The sequence below is a fragment of the Pelodiscus sinensis genome, chromosome 2 (assembly GCF_052426305.1).
Source record: "Pelodiscus sinensis isolate ZL-2025 chromosome 2, ASM5242630v1, whole genome shotgun sequence".
Taxonomy (NCBI): Eukaryota; Metazoa; Chordata; order Testudines; family Trionychidae; genus Pelodiscus; species Pelodiscus sinensis.
In genome coordinates this window covers 10,434,315-10,457,680 of record NC_143053.1, presented here as the reverse complement: position 1 = coordinate 10,457,680, position 23,366 = coordinate 10,434,315, and the positions used below count along the sequence as shown (strand labels likewise).

The window sequence follows — 23,366 nt, the reverse complement described above, 5'->3', positions numbered from 1 at the left end:
GCAAGAGGAGGGGTTTGCGCAAAAAGAAGCCGTTTACACAGCTCCTTTTTGCGCAAAAGCCTCTTGCGCAAAAGTGGCTGCTAATTAATTATGCAAATAAAGCACGGCGATATTCCACGCCACTCTTAATTTGCATAAGCTTTTCCGGAAGAAGGCTACAGTGTAGCCGTAGCCTATGGGAACACACAAGTCAAGAAGCAGAACACATTACAGTGGGCCATTACTAAATCAAGTTTTCAACAGCTCCTTGATATGCAGTACTCCACACGGTGCCCTTCTTATTGCTCTGGTATGTGGCTACTCAAAATTAGCAGCCAGCCAATCCATCTCCAAGCTCCACCCCTGTGGAAACGTCTCTACCTTTGCTTCACAGATATTATGGAACATACCACAGGCAACTATAACAATGGGGATTCTGTTTTCACTGGGCTGTAACCTAGGAAGCAGACTACCCCAGTGACCTTTTAAATGGACAAAGGCACATTCAAACACCTTTCTGCACCTGCTCTGCCTATTGCTGAACCACTCCTTGCTACTAGCCAGGTGCCCACTCTATGGTTTCATGGACCACGGGAGCAAGGAGCAAGCTGGACCTCCCAGAATCACTATTAGCATTTCAATAGCACCAATGGCTATTTTGTATTCTAGAAAAAAAGTCACCACTCGCAGCTTTCTAAACAGACTTGTGTGTTTAAAGACGTGGGCGTCATGCATCTTTCCTGACCATCCCAAGCTGATGTCAGTAAAAAGCCACCTGTCCTTAACACACCATTGATAAATGTCCCTTTCTATTTATGTACTCTTTAGCCAGGTAGTCTGATGCCAAAATAGGGATATGAACAGTGTTCCCCTGTAAGCTGTGCACTTGGGTAGCTTCTCAGGAGAAATTCAAATGCTGCCCACCTGATGAGCAGGGAGCCTGCAGCTAGGATTTGTGTTCCTATTGGTGGTGCACATTCACACATGGCTCAGTGCACCTAAAAATTATTCCGCACATGGATGGAAAAAATCTGCACATGGATGGAAAAGATTAGAGGGACTATTGGCTATGAGTGCCATCTATCACCCTGCTACAGTTAGGGGAATCCCACTGTCGCAACCCCCCCGTATGTCCTGCACATACCCCAGCATCACTACCCTTCTTAGGAAAAAAGCGATGACTGGCCCTGCTCACCTGAATCACACCAGTTCCCATGGTGGATTTATCAACTCTGTATTAGTTCCCCACAGACCAGAGGCAGGGTGGCATCGCATGCTTCCACACCACAACCACCCCTCACTTTTCCACTGGCAGTGCAGGTCGGCTGGGGAGAAGCTCCGCACACACATTGCTGGAAAATGGCCTTCTGCATACAAAAGTTCTGCAACCACTGACCATCCTCCCACCAGTTGGGGCTTGCTTCTCAGGATCAGAAGTGATGCTTCACCACGTTCAGCTGCTGGGCAATGGCCAGTAGCCACCAGCAATTGTTTCGTTCTATGGCCTCCAGCAGGGCTGCTTGAGAGACATGGCCGAGTGCTGCATGGCAGCGCCTCTCCAAGCTCTGGACACATTACAAAGCCCGGCACGAGGTGTTTGTCGTGCGCCCAACAATACTGCAGCGCTGATGCTTCTCAGGAGACAGCGCATGTGCAGCGAGTGTGCATTTTTGCAGGAGAGACAGGGAACATGGCTTCAGTCTCCCATGATGCAGTTTTTCCCCCTTCCCTGATTTTCAACTGTGCCCATTATATGTTAACCTTTCGATATGGCTGGGGCAGAGGGTTGGAGTGCAAGGAAGGGTGAGGGATTGGTCAGGGGATACAGGCTCTGGAGTGGGATCGGGACTGAGGGATTTGGGGTGCAGGAGGTGGCTCCAGGATGGCATAGATGCAGGCTCATGACTGGGGCAGGAGGCTAGTGGGCAGGGGGAGGGAGGGAGCAGGTTCTGAGCTGCGCGTACCTCCTCAAGCAGCTCCCAGAAGCAGAGGCACGTCCCCCTTCTGGCTAGCTCCTACATGGAGCTGCAGCCATTCAGCTATGTGCACTTACCACCCCCCCCCCCCCCCAGCATCTGCAGGCATCACCACAGCTCTCATTGGCTGCAGTTCCCAGCCAATGGGAGTGGTGGGGGTGGTGCTTGGAGCGGGGGAGGGGACAGCGCATGGAGTCCGCTGGCTGCCCCTATACATAAGAGCCAGAGGAGGAACATGATGCTGCTCTGGGAGCTGCACGGAGCAGGGCGAGACCCCACTGCCCAGCAGATGCTCGAAGGCCGGATTAAAATGGCTGATGGGCTGGGTGCAGCCCGTGGGCCATAATTTATCCATCCCTGCTCTAGTGAGTCTAGTCCTATCTCCTAAATAGAACACAGACCATAGAATGTCCCCATAAGAATTCCTGGAGCAGATCTTTCAGACAGCTATCCAGTCTGGCTTTAAAAACAAGCCGTGATGGCGACTTCTCCACAACCCTTGGTAAATTGTTCCAGTGGTTACTTACGCTATTAAAAATGTACATCTTACTTGCTCCTCCCCCATCATCCTCTGTTTTATCCAAACACATATGGACAGCCAAGCTCTAGTCCTCAGATACCAACGTTGCCAAAAAGTACCTGCTACATCCCATTCAGCAGGGACTGCTCTAATACGTCAGGCTGACAACCATTCATAACCACAGGCTCATAGTCTGTACATACCCCAATGCCATTGTAGGCTAGCAAATGCATAACTGGAAGAGAATGGTGTTCTCAAAAGTCCTAGCATAGAAATTCATTGTTAAGAGAAGGAAAATGTGCCCATGAACTCATCGCAAAAGGCTGAAATACCAGGATACCTCCTGGTGGTTAGGAATAAATACTTCATCTGAACAGCAGCTTCTCTCTAAATGCAAAAGGAGCTGCTCAACCGCGAGCCTCTATTGAGAGGGTGTGAAATTTTTCATGGATGATGACTGGTTTCCAGTATATTTGCAAGGAGAATATTACAGCAGTAGGGTCAAATTAACCCCTGAAGGAGTTAGACCGGGAATAAGTATGGCCTATAGAGCATCAGCTATTAGAAAGTAGAGGAGCTGTGCATGTTAAAAGAAAAGCCACTTTTAGGGGCTGTTGGTGAAGAAAACAAGAAAGCAGCCATTCATCTAGCTAGTGCTTTGTGCAGTGCATTCTGGAGCTGGCTGGTAATAGAGCTAATTTGCCTCTGTTGGCCTATAGGAGTAGGTATCAGCTGATGTTGTTTCCTCTGACTGGTCATTAAAGCAAAATGCATTGGTAGCGAAGTCCTAATTGTTCTGGAAAGTGCTCTTTAAATAATAGACCTTTTATTACCAGTAATGATCCATCTTAAGAGCAATTCATGAACTTAAGCCCTTTGCTTTGAAAGGCCGGATGTTCACATGTGTGCAGACCAGCAGCACTACAAGGACATTCATAAAGTGATACTGGACAGCTATTCCCTGATAAAGTTACCATCTCCCTCCTTTTTTGTGATCTCTCTTACCATATGAAGCAATGCGGAAAGGGAGGCTATGTTTGTATGCATGCACATGCACCTGTGCAGAACTCAGATTCCCCCAGGTACCAATTAACAGATCTTCAGAAGTATTCTGGTCAAATTCTACCTTCAGATGCTTGTAAGCAACTGCTAGATATGAGTTACAAACCAACATGTGTCCCACGCACAAGGCAGAAGGAAGAACTTATTGTTTCAACTATTTGTTGCCCAAGATGCAATTTATCTCATTTTAACTAGAATTGTTCAATGGTACAGAAGCTCCTAGAGAAAGTCCATTTTTGTTACCATGTGTAGCAAGGTGCACAATGATTCATGATTTTCAAAAAGAATGTTGGATTTGGGAGGTGGGGTAGCCACTTTCAGGTACAATAAGTATCTTTCCTCTGCAAAACTTTGGTACTAACTCAAATCAACCCCAAGTTGAGTGTCTTTTGGGTTCACAGACTTAGCCGATTAACATTTATGTCCCTTATTTTTATAGCCCAAATACCACCGAAAGAACATTCCAACACAAAGAGAAGTAGGAAGTACCGCATATCTCACAAGAAAGCACATTCACGGGATGTTTGAATAGTTCAGAGCAACATCAGAGAAGTATTGAGACTTGGAGATTCTTCCCTGATGCAAACTTCCAAAACTAAGAAAGCCAACGATCACTACTTCATGGAGGGTCTTAAAATATTTCAGATACGGTAGCTTCCTCTTGCTGGCCTGCTGTACACCACAACAATGGAATTAAATTCTGCTATAATATCCCTAGTTTCTGCAACAAACTTCATTAAATTCCAAACTGGAGCTTTCATGAATTGTTGCAATTATTTATTATTACTACATGCACCATGGTCTTGCTCTGGATGAAATAAGGCCTGCTGCTCTGTGTACCACAGACCCCATACTGTTAACAGCTAGGAGGGATTCTCCTTTAGCTCAGGTAGTAAAGGGCTGTGCTTTGGAAGCAGGATGAGGCAAAAATCTATCCCTGCTACCCCTGCAAACTTTCCTCATAACTTACAGCAAAATGACAACTGTAAAGCTCTTTTGTGGCCATATAGAGTTGTTAAAATACTGCCTTTATGTCACAACTTCCATGGCAACAGCTTGTGATGACTTGAGCATAGGACTGTGACATTGCTGTTAAGTACAGCTAACAGAGAATGTAGAGTGTGAGGGATAAAGCATGTCACCACCTGTACCAAAAATGTCTTCATAACAGAAGACTGAAGATATGCAGAAAACTGCTAGCATTCATTGCTTCCAGAATAGAATGTTTTCTCCAATTTCCCTTCAATATGATCTTTAAGAATTTCCACAGGTGGAGGAACCAGCAGCATTTCCCCGATCTGACCTCTTGTACTGTACAATTAGCTGCTGAGAGTTTAATTTGTCACTCTGTGTATTATCATTCTCAGGAAAAACACGCCTTTCTGAGGAAGCTGCCACATTTAGCAAAGAGAGCTATCATTTTCAATGATGGCAGAGCCTAAGAGACCATCTGCCGCCTGTCAAAACCCTATAACCCCATAGCGCGTGTGTTCTTCTACAAGATGCTCTTCTCAGTTGCACTGCCTCAATGTGGTCCAGGAATCAAGTCACGGGACAATTAAAAAATGTCCCTCTTAATCACGCTAATAAGTAACAAATGTATAGGCGCCCCTTAACAATGACCTGTCATTCATTGGAATGTCCTCATCATCTCAATAATGGAACCAGTTAAAAAGAATGAGCGTATAGCCCTTTAACCGATTGTTGCATAATCCTCCTATGGCAAGCTGCCCAACATTAAAAAAAAATGTTTCTGTAATTTTTTTTTAAAGCCAAGAAACTTGGAGGGCTATTTTCCTGAAGCAGAAAGGAAGCTTTAGGGGAAAAAAAAAACCCACCCCCACTATTTCAGCTGATCTGAGGAGATGTTAACTGTCAGGCAACAGGAAAAGAACATATAATTTTTTAAAAAATGCAACAGCAAAAATAAGCCGCAAAGCTCTTGTTGAAGATTTCTCTCTGTTGTTAAATCCCTCACTCCTTGAAAAAGGGTTTCCTCTAATCCTTGGTGTAAACTGCAAAAACAACATGAGCTCAACCTCAGCAAACTATTTATGTTAAAAAGTGCATCTGAAAACTACCCAAACTCATAATAACAGTCAATAGATGCATACATTCCCCTCTTTTAACGTCTGCTAATGTCTGCTGTTTGCTTTACTCTTGAATCATAGAATGCATATTGAATCAGGACCGGGCTAAAACCCACTGATCTAAATAGAAGTATTTCACTGGCTTCAGGAGGCTTTGAATCAGGCCCTAAATTTCCAGATGCTCCTGTTTCACTTAACATTTCCTCATTTACAGCCCTCAGTGAATTTCTTCACAGAGAAGAAAGAAGCCATATTGCATCTTCTTTTCTAACAAATGTCAACTGAATTTGCAGCCATCAAAGTCACAGAAACTTCCTAAAAGCCAAACAACATGGGCATAGAGTTCCACCCATGGTCTATTAAATACAATAAACATCTGCTGCAGTCAGTAGCAACCTGTTGGCTCAAGTCAGAAGCAGAGAGGACTATGACTGATTAGGTCTGCATCACCAACAGATGTTCTCAGTGGCTAGCTTACATTAGGGGAAACACAGATAATTCATCCAGCCGTAATCACAACACAGGCTGGGATTTTCAATAAACATCAAATGGGGTTAAGCACCTAACTCTAAAACTCCCCAGAATAACAATAAAACAGAACAATACATGCCCATCACTGTCTATATATATCTTGGAAATGTGCATGTCTGTCTGTGAATCTGTTTGCTCAAGAACTCTTTCTAAATAAGAACTAGAACCACCAAATGTGTAATGCAGCTTCCTCTTATCCTAACTTAAATCAAGATCAGGCCAGGACAATGGGATGTGCCTGAAATTCAATTGTTCCTCCTACCAGACTCCCACCCCTTTCCATGTTATGAGTGAGTTATACTGCGGAATGACCAGCAAGCGCACCAGTGGGGAGCCACTGGCCAGCAGCCACCAATACCCTAGCCTGCCCTAGAAAGCAGCTATTGGCCTCTGCACGCCCCTCTCCCCTGCTTCTCGAACCCAGGCCAGCTCCCGGGCAAATCCGGCATCTAGGGTATGCACCTCCCCTGGCTGGCACCTGAAAGATAATAGCAGCCAATGTGCATGCTCCTCCACCCACACACTCTGGGTCTACCCAAGCAAAAGTCAGCAACCAGGGCATGTGGCGTCACCCTCACCCTGGACCCAGGCAACACTGGGTAATTCTTCTAGCATAATATAATATTTGTATTTCCATGCACAGATTCTGCTGTTATCCAGAACCATGGGACCCAGATTTGAGGATCTTGTTGATAATGCCAGTCTAGGGTTGCCAGGTGTCCGGTATTGAACTGGACAGTCCATTATTTCCACCTCCTGTCTGGTAAAAAAATTCAGAAAATACCAGACACCTAAAATGTCCAGTACTTTCTGATTTTTTCACGACTAAGAGGCAAAAATCCCAGGCTGTCTGGCAACCCTAGTGCTTACTGGGGAGTTGTCCAGCCTGGCACAGGGAGACAAGATGGTGAGCAGCTGCCAGCAGCCTGTTAGGGACAAAAAGCCTCACAACGCGGTTTTTAAAGGGAACACGGTGTTTTGTTTTGTTTTTCTAACAACTCTTGGGGTCCTATTTTTTTTTCAAACTTTTTCCTGTCATGGTTTTGAGGGGTTTTTTGGTATTTTTTCTGAAACCATCCGGCAACCTTACGTTACAAATCCAAAATGAATGCATTTGGTATATCAACACTTGAGGGGGCGCACTACTATTTAAGCTAGATATATAAACTAGGAAAGTCTATGTGGTAGTGTGGCACCACTGAAAGCAACTAAATATCAAGGCCTTAAAATTGAGACATCCCTCAAAATCCAATCCAGGAAAATTTCTAATGAAGGGTTGTTGGGTTTGGGATTTTTTTTTTTTTTTTTTTTTTTTTGCTGGGGGAGGGTGTTTGCTTGTTGTTGAATGATTCACAAACAAAACTGGACTTTGAATGATAAAAGCCTTAAAAACATATTTAAAGTGGAGAAAAATGTTAACATTAAAAGATTCATCATGTTTTCCAAGCCTCTACCGCATAATAGCTTAAGGAGTACAGTATAAAACATACAGGATATGCTACTGAAAATATAAAAATGAAGAATGGCTAAATGTTAAGATTAGGAGCATTGTTAGCTATGTTTTAATAAGTTGCAGTTATGTGTAGTGAACAAGAACAGATAAGGTAACACTTCAGCCACAGCCTTGCGTAACACGAGTGACTTATTTAAAATGACATTATTGTTGGCGAGATAAGTAATATGTCATGCTGGAAGATGCAAGTAAAAGCTACATAAACATGTAATGATAAACACTCATTGTCTGGGAAGACTCAGGAACAAGGTGACATAGAATGATGTGACCCAGAAATGGAAAAAAACAGCAGGAAAAATGCAGAAGTTGGGTAAATGAAGTTTGCATATATATAATGTATGGGATACTTTAAAAATCCAGGGGTGATGTGCTAAAAAGTCAGTTGGATAAAGATTAAGGAATCTGTCATGTAGAAATGTATAAGACACCTGTGTGAACAAAGCCCAGATTGGGAAAACACTGCTGAAGTGAAGCAAAGGTTCTGAAGGGATAAAGGGATCAGAGAAGAAAATGACCATCATGGAAGGTGGAAGAACTTCCCATTACCCAGAATGCAGTAACTTGGGGCCCATTTACCTATTCCATATTGTCACTTCTTTTCTGGCATACATAAATTTGTCTGGCCATAATTCTGTCTGCAATTGTATAAATAAAGGGAAAAATTATTAAGCCTCTAAATCAGGTGGACTTATGACTCAGATTCATATTTTTCTTTCCAATACTGTTTTAGAGGAGTAAGAACAGGTTTGGGAGCCAACTGCTTTCTGGTTCCAATCTCTGCAACTGAAGCAGTGTGTGACTTCAGGAAAGTCACTTAACCTTCCTGCCTCTAAATGGAGGCAATTTCTTAATCAATCCACAGAGGTATAATGAGGGTAATTACCGAATGTCTGTAGAGCATGTTGAACATGAAAGGTGCTATATGACATTTGTTATACAGTATGAGTGTTACAAAGCAGCATTGATCACACCAGTGTTTACCAAACGATGAGACCCAGGGCAAAGATGCTGAGTTCTTCCTCTAGGTAGCCAGCACTCTCACCTTCTATTGCCTCTGGTAGCAGTTAAGGGTAAATAGGTCTTTGAATGGACCAAGGATCAGATTAAATAAAAACAATGGGGTTGGTCACGGATTATCTTTCCACTGGATAACTTTCCTTTGGTTCAAGTCCTGTATGCACAAGGGCCTGATGCTGTTCCCACTAAAATCAATGAAGTTTTGCTTTTTAATTTTAATGGGCTCAAGAGCAGGTTCATAGTTAAATTCACCAATGAGCCTTGAGCCTCTTGAGCTTTTTTTCTTCCTCCAGTATTAATCTTCCTCATTGATGCCTCTAACTCCTCTTGTTTCCCCTCTGGTTCATCACAGAAGGTGCATAATATGATTTATACTGTGGTTCTGTTTTGCACTGCTCACTACTTGCACAAAGCGAAGTACGAGTGCACAAACACAGACACTTACAAGCCATGCCTTGGAAAGGTGCACGAGGAATTAACACATTTTTTTACATATATACAGTAAAATAACCAGCTAATATATTCCAAGACTTCACAAGAGAGAAAACAAGGTATCACTTAAAAGGGGCCTTTTGGGGCTTGACAGAAAAATAATTTACTGAGCAGGAACAGCCGTGGCCATTTTGCTGGCCAGGGCAGAAAACATTTTCACCTTCCATCTCCAGTGACCAAGCAGTCCGAACCACAGTCAACAGATAGAGGATTAAAAGAAAGAGAAAAAAGTTGCAGAGGTATGGAGCCCCTTGGAAGTTAGGACCCTTAGCCCTGGTATACAGTAGGGAGTTATTTCGAAATAACTAGTGGAGCATCCACACTACCAAGCCCGTTACTTTGAAATAATGGGCTGGTTATTTCAAAATAAAAACTCCTGCTTTCCACAAGGAATAACGCTTATTTCAAAATAGTTATTTTGAAATAGCAATAGTGTGGATGCTCCACTGTTGCTATTTCAAAATAACTACTCCTCAGAGTAATTCAAAGTAATTACTCCCCAGTGCTTCCTGGGGCTCTAAGTTGAAGTAGCATATCCACATTAACGGAACCTGCCTGAGACTAATTTTGAGGCTTCCTTGTTGTGTGGCCACGCTATTTCGAAATAAGTTATTTTGAAATAATTTCCTAGCGTAGACATGCCCAGAGCTACTGCCCTGATGGTCTGCCCCTAGAACTGACCCTAAGCCCCAGGAGTATCAGAGTTTGAAAAGAAAAATAGAAAAAGGAAGGAAGAGGGAAGAGAAGAACATTGAAGAAGAATAGAAACTCAAGGAAACCAGAAAGAAAAGACTCCAAATGATAAATAGCAATAATGATATCAGTCACCTATTTCTCAGATTTGTATCAAGGAGATCTGGGAACAACAATCACCAAAAAGTGGTTAAGGGACTTTGGGGTGTTTTAGAAACCCAACTGTAGCCTATTATTGTGTATGTAGCGCAGGTAAGTTATCCTGGGCAAACATGGGTTAAGATCAATATAAATTACAATTCAGCCTTCTTCATCAACTGTTTTAAAATGGGTGCTGCTGATATCATGGCAGACAGGGTATAACAATGAAAAAAATCTTTCAATAGACAAAAGAATTGTCTCTAAAAACACGTTAACAAAGCTGTGAACCGACCACACTGAGGACACCACTGTGTTAGCAGAAAACCCTTTTTAAATGGTTTAATGCATTTGGAAATATGGTCGAGATAGGCCTTTTAAGATTCACTGAACCTATTCTACAATTGTATAGCTGCCCAGAGTAGAACAGCCTGGCTGACGCTGCATATTCATGTACAATGTGATCCCATCCAGAGCTTTGCAAGGTGGCTGACCTCCTCTTTGTAATGAAGGTGCAGTCAACAGAGACTATAAGTCTAGCATCTAATACTCTGGGCCAGATCTCTGTTGGCATGAATTAGCATGGTCTCATTGACTTCAGTGGAGCTGCTCCCATTTCTGCCACAACTAGATATGGCATTCCATCCTGATCTGAATGTATTAAAGAGGAAAGTGGCTCCAATTTGCTCTGTTTTATTTGTATTAAATACTAGAAGATTTGCCTGACATTGCTCTGCTCCTCAGCTCAATTAATTTTTTTCCTCATTTAAATCATGGCTCTGAGGTGGGGCTGGGGATGAAGGATTCCGAATTCAGGCTTCCCCATGGAGGGAGGACTACCCCAGCCCTCTCTCACCGCAGCAGCTTGGGACCAGGTGAGAAGCACCTCACCATGGCCGCTGCAGCTCCAGCGGGCACAGCTAGGGGAGAAGTGCGTGATCTCCAGCTGGGGCAGGTTCAGGTTATTCTGCCCTCTGTGCTGCCCTCTATGCACTTTCCCCTTGCTTCCTGACAATGGGGAACAGCCACAATGTTCCTGTACAAATGCGGGGGAGCTGCCACCCCACCCTCCATGAAGGGCACCTGGGGGTGGGAGACTTGTGGCCTGGGCATTCCTGAGCAGGGGGGCAACCCCCAGCCAGCCCCTTCTACCTGTCTGGTGATTCCTCTCTTTTCTGCATGGTTTTATGCATCCCCATTCACACTGGGCAGTGGGGAATTTCAGCCCCACCCAACCAAACCCTTACCTTGCTTGAAGTTATGATAACAGGAAGCTGCATACCAAATGTGGTGGTCCTAACTCTTACTGTTTAGGAAGAGTTCTGGAACAAACAGACGGACAGACAGACAGGCTCACTCACTTGCTCAATGAAAGGCGAACTCTCTCAGATATATAGTAGATGGCCTTCATGCTGCTGGCAAGTTGCTGGTGCAGCTGTTGGCCTCCCAAAGCTTGGCTTCCTTTGTTCTATCACTTCCAAGACCTTTCCATACAAGGATCTCAATGCACTTTACAACTAATAAGCAAACAAATCTTACCCATCCTTATGAGGTAGATATTACTATACCCATCTTACAGATGGGTAAACTGAGGCACGTAGCAGGTATGTTACTTTAATGCTGTCTTGAATAGAAATGCTTTTCAGTGTGTGTTTAACTACTGTCTTGAATCTGGGGCCAAACTCTCTGTCAAGAAAATCTCTGTTGTTTGCAAAGAATCCCCCATCAGTGGAAGCATCATCTACTAGGTATTTCAGATACTGTACAGTAGTGTTTCCGAAAGTGCTCCGCAAAACTACTTTGAGAAACATATTAACTATCTGCCCCAGTTTGTTTATTTACTTGTGCCTTGGCCATGGAGCCTTGTGGCTCCCATTGGCTCCGCTTCATCCTTTGCAACCAAGGGGAACCGCGGGAAGCAGTGTGGGCCGGGACACAGCTTCCCACTGCTCTGCTTGGCTGCATAGAGCAAAATGGAGCCAATGGGAGCCACGAGGCTCCATTGCTGTGACACCAGTAAATAAACAAACTGGGGCAGCCAGTTCATGTGTTTCTCAAAGTGGTTTCGCAGATCACTTTCAGAAACACTGCTGTACAGCATTCTCAAAAAAACACCCCCACACACATCTCTGTTGATCAGAGTGCTTCATTCTGTTCTCACAGTAGGTTATGAACTGAGTTCAAAAAATCAGAAGGTCATCAAGCTAGAAAGCCAGCTCTTTTGAGATTTCCACTTCACAATACATGTGCCATACCATGTCTGCATTCAGCTCTCATTACTTAGTGTATGCAGACATTTCTTCTTTCCAAAAAAAGAACATCCTCAATCTGTTCATTGCTTTAGTTCATTTTAGGGCAACATAAACAGCTTTCAGTTCTTTACAATCCATACAAGCCTTCAGAAATATTCAGTGTTTACTAGAGCTCTGTAGTGTTAAATCAAGTATGACTATCACCCTTAAAAGTCTAAATGATGGTGTAATATTTAAACTAATAACACATTTTGACAGTGTCACCACCTGCCTAACTAAAAGAGTTTATTCACCACCGTAACCCTAGAGGTTGGAGTCACAAATTACCAGAATTTCTTTTCAAAATTTGGCATTGTTATTTGTAATGCTGAGACTCTTGGTTTACTAAAATGTACCATTTAAAAGATCAATAGTTGGATGGAATACCAGATTCATTCACTCTCTCTTACCCCCTTGGCCTGATAGCTGGAAGTGGATGGGGGCTGCTATTAACAAATACTGAAGTGAGAAGCATCCTGAATAAAATCAGTGTGTGTTGAGAGGCATACGTGTCAGATTAGTTCCTTTGAGTACCTGAAAACTTTCTCATAATGCTAACATGAGAAAAACTTCAGTGAAAATGATGTTTCTATTCTGCAACTGGATTTTAAGAAGAGGATTAGAGAAAAATTGTTTGTTTTTAAATGCCTTTCTAGAAATATTAGAAAATAGAAGTGAAATAATATTGTAATCTGAAATTTGAAAGAACTCATATATAAATAAAACATCCTCTTTCATTGGGACTGACAAGCTACGCATGCAGACCAGCAACTAACTGCTACTACTACTACTACTACTACTACAAGCCAATACAAATAAAAAGATCTAGAGACTATGAAATAAAAAAAATTGACTAAAACTTACTACTGAAACTGATTTCAAAAATTTTTAATTATTTGTATTCTAGTTAAAACGGATTTGTGATTTTCTGTACTTAAGATGAAATAATGAACTGTGTTTCTTTTTATTGTGGAGTCAAAATTTGGCAAAATGTGGATACTGCAGGACATTTGCTGCAGGGAGCTGTCCAATTCAGCACCCTATTTGTACAGTAGACATTCAAAATGAAGCTAAAAAATGCAAGTAAATCTTGATTTCATTTGGGTCCTTTTTCTAAATAAATAGTTTCTTCCAGGTTGAGATAGTGATTGTGATCATCAAAACTAATTTTACAGGGACATATATTCATATGTGCTTCTTGAATTCTACCTGTGAGGTTTTGAAGGAAGAATGAGATGTGCACACAAGCGATATGTACAAGATTAAAATAAAAACAGGAAGGACAGTTATTACTGCACAAAAAAAGAAACAATAGCATGGAGGGAAAATGCTTTAGTATTTCCTTTCAAGGCCCAAGAACTTCTTAAATAGCCAAAATTTTAAAATGAGAAGCGTTTTACAGTAAAATCAACCTTTTTGGATGAACAAGTTATCCACTCATTTTTACAGACAATTACTATAAAAGATAATATCACTGGGTAATTTATGTTTCGAAAGAATTATGTGAAAGATGAGCCAGAAGAAAAGTGCCTTTAGGAAGACGGAGATAAAAATGGTTTGTTAATAAACTTTTTGAATATTGATCACTTGTCCTACCAGTAAAAATACTTGTTAAAGTATTTTAGTCTTCCCACAGCATTGTTTCTTTCAGCACAGAGTTAAAAGAATACTGATCTCTCAGAGCACCTCAGCCCACCGACAAGTATGGTACCCACCATATGAAATGTGCGTCCAAGGCTACTGATAGTCTTAAACATATTTAAACTCTTCATTTTAGAGAACACCCAAGCACCCTGTAACTGTCACTGTAGACTTAATAAACTTCAGCCTTCATTTTAGCAAAAGAAATTGGGCTCTTCAATATTTTTCATTGTCGTTTCTATTGTACGTGAAAGGAAAACATGAATCCAACTTTCCACAACTTTGGAAACAAAAGGAAGTGTTGCTGTTTCCAGGCAAAATATTGTTTGAGCAAAAAAGGGCATTTGTAACCCTTTAGGACAGAGGGGTGGGGAACCTAAGGTCCAGGGGCCGGATGTAGCCCCTGGCATGCCTGGATCCCTCCCCTGAGGCTCACAGCTCCTTCCAGCATTGGTGAGCCTATGCTGGTTCTTACTTGTGTGCAGCCCCTGACTAATTTTTCTGTGGGTCAGTGGCCCCAACCAAAAAAAGGTTCCCTGCCCCTGCTTTATGCCCATCACCAGTATAGCTTAGTGGTTGTGAAAATATTTTAACTGTTGTTTACAAAGTAAATGAGCACAAGTCCTATAAAAACCAGTATGGCCAAGATAGTTCCATGTTTTAATAAGATGCGAATAAAAATTAAAAGATGAAAAACTGAGAAGAAATCCCACTGAACAAAACAGGAATCTCATTCTAGCTTTACAGAGCATGCACAATATTGGTACGTTGGGTGGCTTTGTATGAAATATTTATGTTTTCTATTCATAAAAAGGTCTGACAATGGAAACAAACTAAATCAATGAGATAAACAAAAGCAGAGACTTTACAAAAAATCTCTTCACCTCTGTAAAGAGAACTAAGCTTCACGCTGCCAGATGATCTTTCAAAGAATATGATTCACTGCCCCAGGTAAGAAAGGGTAGGAAAGTCAAAATACTCATGAAAGTAAACACTTTTTCCCCCGACAGCTCAAAGGAGAGTGGATTGGATATTCTGCTGAAAACTGACAGCATCTTCAGGTAGTAATGTGCACATTTGTTGCAACAAACCTTAATTGTAAAAAGATAGTGTATATTAACAACAGTAAACCTATCTATCACGCCCTGTTCAATATAATGTACTATCAACTCTTCACTGAACAGAAGTGACCTTCTCAGATCTCCACAAACATTAAGGAGGAACTTGTCCTGTGAGAACATAGCAGCTGCCTCATAAAATGCATGCTATTTAGTGTAAAACAAGTAACAATATCAACATTAAACAGACTAAAGCAACAGTTTCTGGACATAGTTTTGTCTGTGGGTTACAGCCTCTAGCAGTCTACCTGCTTGTTTTCATTTCAGGAAACAAAACTTTCTTTGGAACATGTTGTTTCACTGGCGTGAAATACAGAACTGCAAAAATGACAGCTTGTAGCTTTTTGTCAACATTGTCTCTTGACAGCCTCTGGAAACTTCACTTTGAAGTGGAGTAATGAATAAAGGCGAGGGATCGTCATTTTGTTTAAGGAATTGTTTACTCCAGAAATGCAGGCTCGGGGGTGACATACTGCTGTGACCCGTCCAAGCCCGCCCCGCCACTGCAACTGCAAACCAAAACATCTGGAAAAATATAGGTAGTAAACAAGGCAGCCCCCAGAGAGAAACTGCAACTGTAGTCAGCGTCTCCTCGCCTCGCACGGCATCCAACACAGTTTGCAAACAGACACAACTTTTCCCAGGACTAATTAAAGGCTGGATCCAGGCTCCACTACTCCCACCATCAAACATCCCTTTGCATGCGTTTTTACCCCCTCCCCCAGCTCTCCGAGGCTTGCAAGTGAAGGAGCGCCCAGGGTACAGTCAAAAGCCAAGAGTTGCAGAGTGGGGTCTACATCCCAGCCCCTGCCTGGAGGCTGCCGAGAAGAGCTTTAGGGTTTATGATCTTCCTTTAGGGTTTATGATCTTCCTACTCCCCTCCCCCATGGCCACCCATGAATCTGTCCTGGAAGCCCCTGGCCATCCCCTCTCCAACTTCACACACATTCGCCAGGTGCCATAGAACACGGGCTGCGTCTCGGGGTGGCACTTCCAAGCGCACGTGGCGGCAGACCTGGGGAGGGGCGGTGGGGGGGGGGGGGGGGTCCTGAGCTACTTCTGCCCATGATTAACCCTCTGCCTCCCACAGCCCGGGCAGCTCCCAGCACCCAGCCCGGGCACTCACCTATAGTGGTGATCACTGTGATGGCAAAGTAGAAGGAGCCGGCGAATTTCCACTGGACCCCGGCCCGGTGGGGCTCGGACTGCATGATGACCAGCTCCAGCTGCCGGTAGTCCTCGCTGGTGATGTTGTACTTCCCTTTGAGCCGGATCTCCTCGGCTTTGAGCTTCTCCTCCTCCCGCATCTCGTGGTCGGACTCCAGGGCATCAAAGACGGCGGCCCCGACCAGCAGGTAGGTGAACGTGCAGATGATGAGGGACAGGGTCCGCACGTTCTGCCTCTTCATGGCCGCCAGCAAGGGGCGAGTGAGGGGACCATGTCCCCCCCTGGCCGTCCGGGGATCCGACAGGGTGCAGCAGCCGCAGCTGGCCGGGGGGAGCCTCAGGCAGCAAGGGGGCAGCGGCCGCGGAGGGCTCCGGGGCGGCTGCTCCCCGCCTCCCTCCTCGGGCTCCTGGGAGGCAGACAGGCACAAGAGGCTGCTGGAGCGCCTGGACCAGGTGCCCTGCAGCCTGGAAACTCTGCGCAGGACCTGCCCAAGCCAAGCCGTCCCAGTGCGCAGGGCCATCCACGGCACCCCCTCCCCGCTGCCTCCAGGAGTGGGCTGGGACGGGGGGGGGCGAGAAAAGCCCCGCTGGCCTGGGGAGGGGGAGGACCAGTCCTGGAGTGCTGGAGGGGGGAGGCTTCCCCCAAAAGCCCGAGCCGCAGGAGACTAGGAGCGGGGGCGCCAGGCGGAGGGAACCACCCAGTAGCGAGGCAGACTCGGTGCACGGGGAGGTTGGGGTTTTTCCTCGACAAGTTTCTTTACTCAGCACTTCTCAGACCGGCGAAGGGAGGGAGGGAGGTTGGGGGGGAGGGGAGGGACTCGGGAGCCGCATCCCCCATCAGCGATGCCCAAGGCTGGGCTGCCCCAGAGGGAAGAGGGGCTCGTTTCTGGAGAACAGGCTGGCGTGTCCTCCGCGCTGATGTGCCGGGAAGAAGCTGGGGCACCGCCTGGCCTGGCCCCCTCAACTCCTGGGGGGCGGGAAGCAGGCGGGAGAAGGCACGACAGGGGCCAGCCCCGCTCGCTCCATGGCTGTCGAAGCCAGCTCCGGGCTGGGGGTCTAGGGGCGCAAGCCGAAGTCCTGGGGTCCGGAACGCGGAGGAGCGACGCTCTACGCACGGAGCAGGCTCCTGGCATCCACGGGGCGCCCACAGCAGGCAGGGCTCCCAGCGCTGGACTAGACGGGGGGGCAGATGGAGGGGCTGTGCCTAGCTAGAGAACTCAAAGCCGGCGCGTCTCCCCGAGCTTGCCAGGGGCACTCAGGTGGCCGGAGACAGCCGCTGCTCCCGCGGAAGCGCTGCAAGTCCGGCCCCAGACGCCAGCCTGGGAGTTTTCGGCAGCATCCCCAGCAAGCGGCTTCCCCCAGGCCGGGGGGTGGCGAAGAAGGAAACTGGCGCGTGTCGCTTCCTGGCGTGGCTCAGCGGCACCCCTGGGACGGCGGCGAAGAGGCGTTTCCCAGGGCGGATGGAAGCAGCAGTCCACCTGGCTGGGCTGGCGGTGAGCAAGTCTCGCCGGAGCGCGGCTCAGACACAAGACCATAAACCTGTCTGGCCCATGGAGGGGGAGCCGCCAAGCCCAGGGACTCTCATTCCAGCCTTCCTGCGGCGGGCCGGCAGGGCCAGGCGAGCAGCGCCAGCCAACGGGGCGGGCGGGCGTCCCCGGCCCCAGCCCTGCTACTTTGGCCCGGGAGTTTGGGGCTGCCGGCCGCCTTGGAGCAGCGCCTGCTAAAAAGGGCGATTCTTCTCCTCCCGCTCCCAAGCACTTGGCATCCTCCCGGGGAAAGCCGGCCCCTGCTCCGAGCCAGCCCTTCCTCCCAGCAAGGGGACCAGCTCCCAGCAAACCAACCTGCGGTGGCTTTTGTGGGCGGCTTGTCCCCCCCCCCCCCGGTTAACCACTTCCTCCCCGCCGCTCTGCTGCACCCACCCTGCCTGCAGGAGGCTGGACCCGTCGCGTGGCTCCCCGGCTCTCTCTGCTCCTGCCCCTGCCCAGTCGCACGCGGCTCGCTCCAGCTGGCTCGGCCCCCTCCCCGCGCCGGGCCCCCTCCCCCGCGGTGGCCACGCCCAGCCTTCTACTATGCTCCTCGTAGCGGGGCTGTGCAGGGAGCCTCGCACCACGTGGTGCAGGTTTGCCAAGCGTGCGGCTTGCTGCTTCTTGCAGCCGGTCCATCAGCGGGGCGGAGCTGGGTTCCAGGTCTTGCTCCCCTTCCAGGCTCCGCTGCGCCTGAAGCGGGGGGAGGGCTGGAGAAGGCGCCTTAGAGCTTTGCCGCGCGCTGGCTCCCGGAGTGGAACCGAATCCAGCTCCGCTCCCGTTTACAAGGCGCTCAGCAAAGTTGTCCGCCTTCTGTAGTGGAGGCTAAAGGGGGGATGGTTAGGGCATGGCAGGTGTGCGGAGCACATCTTTGTGGGCTCTCTCTGATTGCAGCACTGCTCCCCCCCGCCCGCTCTCTGCTTGCTTTAACCGGGTCGGCTTGTCTCCCCCTCCGCTCCAGCGCCTTTTTTCCGGTGTGTAAGCCCCCCTCCCGCACCCAGAGGCAAGAGCTCAAACACAGCAGCAGCCACTCGCCTGGAGCGTTTCTCCCACGGCCAGACCCATTCCCTCTCGGAGCCCGTTCGGCGACGTTTACACGGCGCACTCTGCGAAAAAAGCCCCTTCGGTAAATACAGTGACTCAGAGCAGCAGCTGGCGATTGGTAAATAAAGCAAGCCCCGGGCCAGAGCCCAGCTCGGTTTGATTCGCGCCGCTGGGGGAGCACTTCTGAGTCATGCCAGGGCTGGGCTGCTTTCAGGACCAGGCTAAGGGAAGGGGGCTGAGCTAGGCGCTAGGAGGAGTGGGGCGTTTGCAGGCCTGTTCCCACTTGCCCTCAGCTGTGGAGCTGATTGGAGCCAGCCTCTCTTTCCCAGTGATGCTACTTTTTCCAAGGAGCACCCAGTACACTGGCAGGTGCCCCCTTCACAGCTGCCTTCCTGGCAGGGGGGATGGGGAGGGCACATGGCACCCTTCTACTTTAAGGCCTTTCCCCCCCCCCCCCCCCCTCAGCCCTGATGGATTCCAGGACCATCCCTTTCTCAGCCTGCCACCAATCAGCCCAGAGCTGCAGCCCCTGTGAAAGCCTCAGAGCCATACAGATAGTACTGGATGCAGCCCACTCTGATCAATAGGTTGAGAACCACTGCTTTATAGTCCCATGCACGGTGCCAGCTGCTAGTCAACAAGTTCCTGGCTTTGCTGCAGCCTCCCTGCATGCCCCCGGGGAAAACAAACTTTCTGCCTCAGAGCCCCATACAACAATACACTAAACCTCTGTATTCTGGGTGCCCCTCATCCAGGAACACCAAGGTACACAGGGGGAAAGGGTTTTGCATGCCACTGCTCCCTTGCCCCTCGGGCTGGGGGAATGGCAGTAGATAGAGCCGCTTCTCTGGAGGCTTTTCCCATAGCAGCGGGAAGTGGTGCCTGAGAGCAGAGGGGAGCAAGGAGCCATGTGTGCCCCTAGGAACGGAATGACAGGTACACGCTGCGCTCCCTCACATCCAGATCTGACAGCACCCTCCCTAGCCCAGCACAATCTCATCGGGCATATCCTGTTTCCCATGGATGCCGGATCAAAGATGAAAAAATACAACCCCTAAATGAGTAGTATTAGCTTTCTTGCCAGAGGTGCCCATCCAATGATAAAGCACTATTTATACTGGTGCTTTTCAGCACTATAACTTTTATGATTCAGGGGGGTGTTTTTTCACACCCCGGAGCAACTAAAATGTTAGTGCTGAAAGGGGCAATAGTGACACAATGTTATAGGGTAAACTCAAGACAGAGACACTCTCATAAATGGTGTTTGTACAACATTTAGTAAAACGGGGCTTTGACCTGAATTGAGTCCTCTAGGAGCTACCCTAATCCACGTCAATACAAATAATAACCATCTTTATTCAAGGCTGACAACAGCCATACACAAAGACAATATTCACTGGGGGATACAGAGAAGATACCTCTGTCCTTCAGTGGGCTGTATGTTTTTAATATTGATTTCCGTTTACTTAAAGGAAATCAGCAAGGGAGGTTGAGGTTGGACATTAGGAAAAACGGCTGTCAAGATGGTTAAGCAGTGAAATAAATTGCCTAGGTAGGTTGTGGAATCTCCATCACTGGAGATGTTTAAGAGCAGGCTAGGCAAATACCTGTCAGGAATGGTCTAGATCAAGGTGGGGAACCTTCTTTGTGTCCAGAGCCATTGACCCACAGAAAAATCAGACGGGTGCCACATACAGGTCAGAAGGGAAAAAAACATAAAAACAAGTGATGTGACCCCCTTCCCCACTGAGAAGCAGAAAAACACTCCTCACATTCCCCTCATGCACCACAGCCTAGGGGAGCCCTGCCTAATAGATTGTGTGCTCCAGCCCTGCCCTGGGAAGCAGGAGGCTGGAGCACCAGCACGACTCCCCACTTCTGGGGGGCCCTCAGGGGCCAGATGCAGGGCCTGAGGTTTCCCTACCTCTGGTCTAGATGGTGCTTGGTCTTGCCATGAGTGCAGAGGACTGGACTTGATGACCTCCTGAGGTTCCTTCCAGTTCTATGATTCTATGAGTATGATATTGCTCATCACAGACATTCATAAATGCAGACTCCAGGTTTCTAGATATGAGCAATTCAGTATGAGATTTCCAAATGCTTGGGGCATTCTGGAAATCCTGAGAGGGCTTCTTCCTGCTGGTTTTCCATGTCTGAGGCAGCTAATTTAGGGCCATCACCTGAGGTGTTGACTCAAGTCAAACACCCTTTGATTTCTGTGGTGACTTTGGGATGGAGGCCTTAGTCTGTAAGGCTGGGAATTTTCAAAGAAGTGTGAGGGAATTAGATGCCCACTTCTTACTGAAATCCAGTGGCAGCAGAGCATCAAACTCCTTCAGATTCCTTTCAGAATCCCAACCTAAGTTCCCAAGACTTTGTCTTCCTCAGTGCTTACACAGCAGCTAGGGCATTGTGTGGCTCAAAGGAAGAATGACCAAGATTTGCAAGAGTAGCTAGTTATTTTGGATGCCCAAATTGAGACATTGTGTTGAGTACCTGTCCTCTGAAAATCAGGCCCTTTTAAAAGGGGGATCTCAAACAAGGCACCAAAAAAGCACAGAGTCACGTTTGAAAACCTTGGCCAATTATTTTTGGAACTGAATATACTGGGGGTAGAGCAAACAGAATAATATTTCATTAAGGTAAAATCTTTGTCACAGCAGCCAAATGGTTTACACCCTTCTCCATCCATAACAACGACACATATGTCAGAAAGGACTCACAGGTGACAGACGTAAGCTATAGCGTCTAGCAACAGAGAAGGAAGAAAGTATCTCCCCCTCCCTCGCCCCCCGCCAGCTTTTTTGAAACTGAGCCGTCTGATTAAGGTTGCCCATTTCTGACTCTCCAGGGGAAAGTAGGGGGAGTGAATCTATAAATAGCTTGCAACACAGAGAATCCTACAGCAAAGTTGCAGGAAAGATCAATAGCATGAATCAAGGAGGGCTCTAAATTACATCTCAGGGGAGGGAGGTGCTGAACTGAATTGAAAAATGAGTTGCAAATGCTGTATGTGTTGTGTGTATCTAATTAACAGAGGGTGACTAGGATCAATAGCAAGGAAAGAGCTGGGCTAAAAATAGATCTCAGGCAGGGATTGCAACCTGCGGGCAGCAGCTTGGATGAAAATGTCCCCCTGAGTAATTAACCTTTAGCTGCAAAGTGATGTTTAGTGCTGGGCTGAAACGTGTCCTGAGAACAGCCTGGAACTGAAAGGGGGGGAGCTCAGTGGTACAGTACAGCGTGTACAATTAGGCAAGCTAATGCCTGCTTTTTGCCTAGGAGACACCAAACGCACACACAGTCACTAGCTCTGGCCCTGCCTCAGTTCAGCGTGCAGGCTCAGGCTAAGGAACAGGTGTACTGTTTGCTGGGAACACATCCAAGTGCGTTCAAAGCCGCTAACATTGTAGTGGGGCTGTGGGAGCAGGAATAATTTCTGCATCCATCTCCCTACGTGGCCTTCATCGCCGGAATGTTAGAGTGCCCCACAAATGGCCACACTCCGCTTCAATCAAGCTTGTTCGCAACCCAGAGCAGCACAGCTGTGGCAGCAAAAGCTTCAGGCTGGAAAAAACCTACCCCAAACCTTGCCCAGGCTGAAGCATCACAGTTCTGGGACCAAACTTAGCAAGATTAAAGCTAGCCTCGCAGTCTGGATATATCCTCAAAGACACATTTCCTTCCCTGCGCTGTTCCTGAGGCAGTGTAACTATATGCTGCCTCTTGCCCTGGGCTAACGTCCAAGAGAAAATCTAGATGGGTACATAGAAGAAAGAGAGGGAAGAGGAAAAACAGGATAGCATTTGTTTCTCTGTGTTAGAGCCCTATTGTGCTAGCAGGTGTACTGATTCTTATGGGGTCCTTCATGCACTATATGACTTCTATTCCATTAAAAAAATAAGCCAGGACTGTTTATCATATCCCATAAGCATGTCCTTAAGGAGCCAGGAGCCCGAGACAGAAGGAGAGGCATTTCAGCAAAACAAGAGCTATAAAAAATGACTGTAGGTATTATTTTGAGAGGTGACAGTCGCTTTTCACGGAAGGTGATCAGAGGGAAGGAGTGGTTATTGCCACCCAGTTTACATGAGGCAAGTTTGGGATCAAGGTTTAAACATTCAGAATGATTCCCACATGGAAAAGTGAGATTTGCTGTGCTTGACGAAAGCCCCAGGATGACAGTGACTGAGGACTCTCTGCAGAGCTTCCTAATAAAAGTTCTTTTCTGTAATTTTTAAAATGGTTCCAGGAATGATCTGCCTGTGAGTGAAAACATGTCCTCCCGATTCAATGGGAGGCTTTCCACTGATTCAGTGGGCTTTGGATGAGGCCTTTATTGTGAAATGATAAAAACATCCACTCAATGTGCAACAGCAGTCAAAAATGCAATCAGAATGTTAGGAATTGTTTAAAATAGATATAGAGAATAAGATAGAGTATATCTTATTGCCTCTATATACATCCATGGAACGCCCACATCTTGAATACTGTGTACAGATGTGGCCACTTCATCTCAAAAAAGATATACTGACATTGGAAAAGGTTCAGAAAAGGGAAACAAAAATTAT

General features: G+C 46.7%; 1 protein-coding gene across 1 annotated transcript; it reads right to left on the bottom strand.

Moving 5' to 3' along the window:
* Positions 1 to 14,606: 14,606 nt before the first annotated feature.
* LOC102455143 (uncharacterized) lies at positions 14,607 to 18,102 on the bottom strand. The gene is made up of 2 exons (XM_075920073.2): positions 16,188 to 18,102; positions 14,607 to 15,586 (listed from the first exon to the last, which is right to left on the bottom strand). The coding sequence occupies exons 1-2, from the start codon at positions 16,747 to 16,749 to the stop codon at positions 15,501 to 15,503; spliced, it is 648 nt and encodes a 215-aa protein (XP_075776188.2). The 5' UTR covers positions 16,750 to 18,102; the 3' UTR covers positions 14,607 to 15,500.
* Positions 18,103 to 23,366: the final 5,264 nt, after the last annotated feature.

Coding starts and splice junctions, on each gene's coding strand:
- LOC102455143 (XM_075920073.2), bottom strand. CDS start 16,749: ATGGCCCTGCGCACTGGGACGGCTTGGCTTGGGCAGGTCCTGCGCAGA. Junction 15,587..16,187: donor CACAGTGATCACCACTATAG/GTGAGTGCCCGG, acceptor ATATTTTTCCAG/ATGTTTTGGTTTGCAGTTGC.